Source organism: Macaca thibetana, unplaced genomic scaffold, assembly GCF_024542745.1.
Source record: "Macaca thibetana thibetana isolate TM-01 unplaced genomic scaffold, ASM2454274v1 unplaced_scaffolds538, whole genome shotgun sequence".
In the NCBI taxonomy this organism is placed as follows: Eukaryota; Metazoa; Chordata; class Mammalia; order Primates; family Cercopithecidae; genus Macaca; species Macaca thibetana.
Genome location: NW_026089327.1, coordinates 1 through 2,371, shown reverse-complemented (window position 1 = coordinate 2,371; position 2,371 = coordinate 1). Strand labels below are relative to the sequence as shown.

Below are 2,371 nucleotides of genomic sequence, written 5' to 3'. Positions count from 1 at the left end.
GCTTCCATCGAGGCAAGCAGGAAGATGCCCATGAATTTCTGATGTTCATTGTGGATGCCATGAAAAAGGCATGCCTTCCCGGGCACAAGCAGGTAGATCATGACTCTGAGGACACCACCCTCATCCACCAGATATTTGGAGGCTGCTGGAGATCTCAAATCAAGTGTCTCCACTGCCAGGGCGTTTCGGACACCTTTGACCCTTACCTGGACATTGCCCTGGATATCCAGGCAGCTCAGAGTGTGAAGCAAGCTTTGGAACAGGTGGTGAAGCCCGAAGAACTCAATGGAGAGAATGCCTATCATTGTGGTCTTTGTCTCCAGAAGGCGCCTGCCTCCAAGACGTTCACTCTACACACTTCTGCCAAGGTCCTCATCCTTGTATTGAAGAGATTCTCCGATGTCACAGGCAACAAACTTGCCAAGAATGTGCAATACCCTGAGTGCCTTGACATGCAGCCATACATGTCTCAGCAGAACACAGGACCTCTTGTCTATGTCCTCTATGCTGTGCTGGTCCATGCTGGGTGGAGTTGTCACAACGGACATTACCTCTCTTATGTCAAAGCTCCAGGAGGCCAGTGGTATAAAATGGATGACGCCGAGGTCACTGCCTGTAGCATCGCTTCTGTCCTGAGTCAACAGGCCTATGTCCTCTTTTACATCCAGAAGAGTCAACTGGAAAGATGCAGTGAGAGTGTGTCAATAGGCAGGGAACCAGGAGCCCTTGGTGCTGAACACAAAGACAGGCGAGCAACGCAAGGAGAGCTCCAGAGAGAACCCTGCCTCCAGGTACCCGACTTGGAGGAGCACTTGGTGGAAAGAGCCACTCAGGAAAGCACCTTAGACCACTGGAAGTTCCTCCAAGAGCAAAACAAAACCAAGCCTGACTTCAACGTCCGAAAAGTCGAATGTACCCTGCCTCCCAACGTGCTTGTGATTCATCCATCAAAATACAAGAGTGGGATGAACAACCGTCATCCTGAACAGCAAAGCTCCCTGCTGAACCTCTCTTCAAGGAACCTGGCACCTCAGGAGTCCATGAACACTGGCACACTCACTTCTCTGCAAGGGAGGACCAGGAGATCCAAAGGGAGGAACAAACACAGCAAGAGGGCTCTGTTTGTGTGCCAGTGATCTCAGGAAAAGTCTCCATGCAAACGCAGGAGTGCATGCGCACACACACTGACACACACACACACACACACACGTACACACACACACACCCACGAGGGGGTTCGCGCGCGCACACACACACACCATCACATACGCAGTCAATCCGACATAAAGTAATGAGGAGCCCAGGTGTCTGTCTACACAAGAGGGAAAACTGGATAGTGATGGCTGCGTTTCAGGATGAGCCCAGACATGGGAAACATCGAGTTTTGCAGTCGTGAGTCTTCTGAACCTGTGGAGGGATTGTCTGTGTGTTTGTGTTCACGGTAGATGTCATTCAGTGTGAATTTCTGAATATGACATATTGCGGTGTAGGGTTGCGCGTGAGGTTATTGCAGGGGACGGGGTTGACTATTTTCTCTTGGGGTGTGTTTCATTCGTCAGTTGTTGGTGAGCACCAGAAGTTGAAATTTTGCGAACGTGGGACTTCTGTGGATCCTTCTCGCTACCTTGAGTAGTGGAAACTGGAACGCATTTGAAGAGAGGAAGGGTGTTCTTCTTTTGAACCTGCCTCGCCGTTTTTACATTACTTGTTGAATGGACGTCAGGCGCCCTAGGACTTGTGCCCTTGGTGGAACCCACAGAATGCTGGAGACAGACAGACAGACACACTTGCCTATTGAATGGTGTCCATTTCCAATGAATTGAAGCAGAAAATCATCCCACTGGTATGTGAGTCATTTGGAAGTAAGTCGTATTGATAATAAAGGAAATCAAACACAGGAGCGTGTGTGTATTCAACTAAAATAAAATCAGCAAGCACTGAAATAAATCGCATTTGGTGTGCATCAAAATGGCGTCTGGGAGATTCCGGGTCAATCGTCCAGCTGCGAAAGGTGCATCTCTGAAGCACAGTCCCTGACCTGCAGTGAGACTTGTTCATCCGAGGTGGTGTTGCAGTGGAAATGATTGTGGGAAATGGCCCCTTCCTTTTGTGTATTCGCTGATTGGATTTCAGGCTCCGTTTCTCGTTCGGTACAGCGATCCAAGTTGACCAACCCGAGAGGAAAGATGTCCAGGGCATAACTCAGGGCTCCATACAACCACAGAATCTTGGGTGCAACCCTGCTCAAGCACACAAATGTGCGTATTAACAGTGTCTCTGTGTGTGTGTGTGTGCAAAGTACAGTGTGATGAGCATGACTGGCAGACAGGTGATCCATTGGGCTCACCTGAAAATCAGTTATGAGCATGAA

At 49.4% G+C, this 2,371-nt stretch overlaps 1 protein-coding gene across 1 annotated transcript; it reads left to right on the top strand.

Moving 5' to 3' along the window:
* Positions 1 to 1,897, top strand: LOC126947454 (ubiquitin carboxyl-terminal hydrolase 17-like). The gene has a single exon (XM_050778094.1). The coding sequence runs from the start codon at positions 42 to 44 to the stop codon at positions 1,134 to 1,136; it is 1,095 nt and encodes a 364-aa protein (XP_050634051.1). The 5' UTR covers positions 1 to 41; the 3' UTR covers positions 1,137 to 1,897.
* The last annotated feature ends 474 nt before the right edge of the window (positions 1,898 to 2,371 follow it).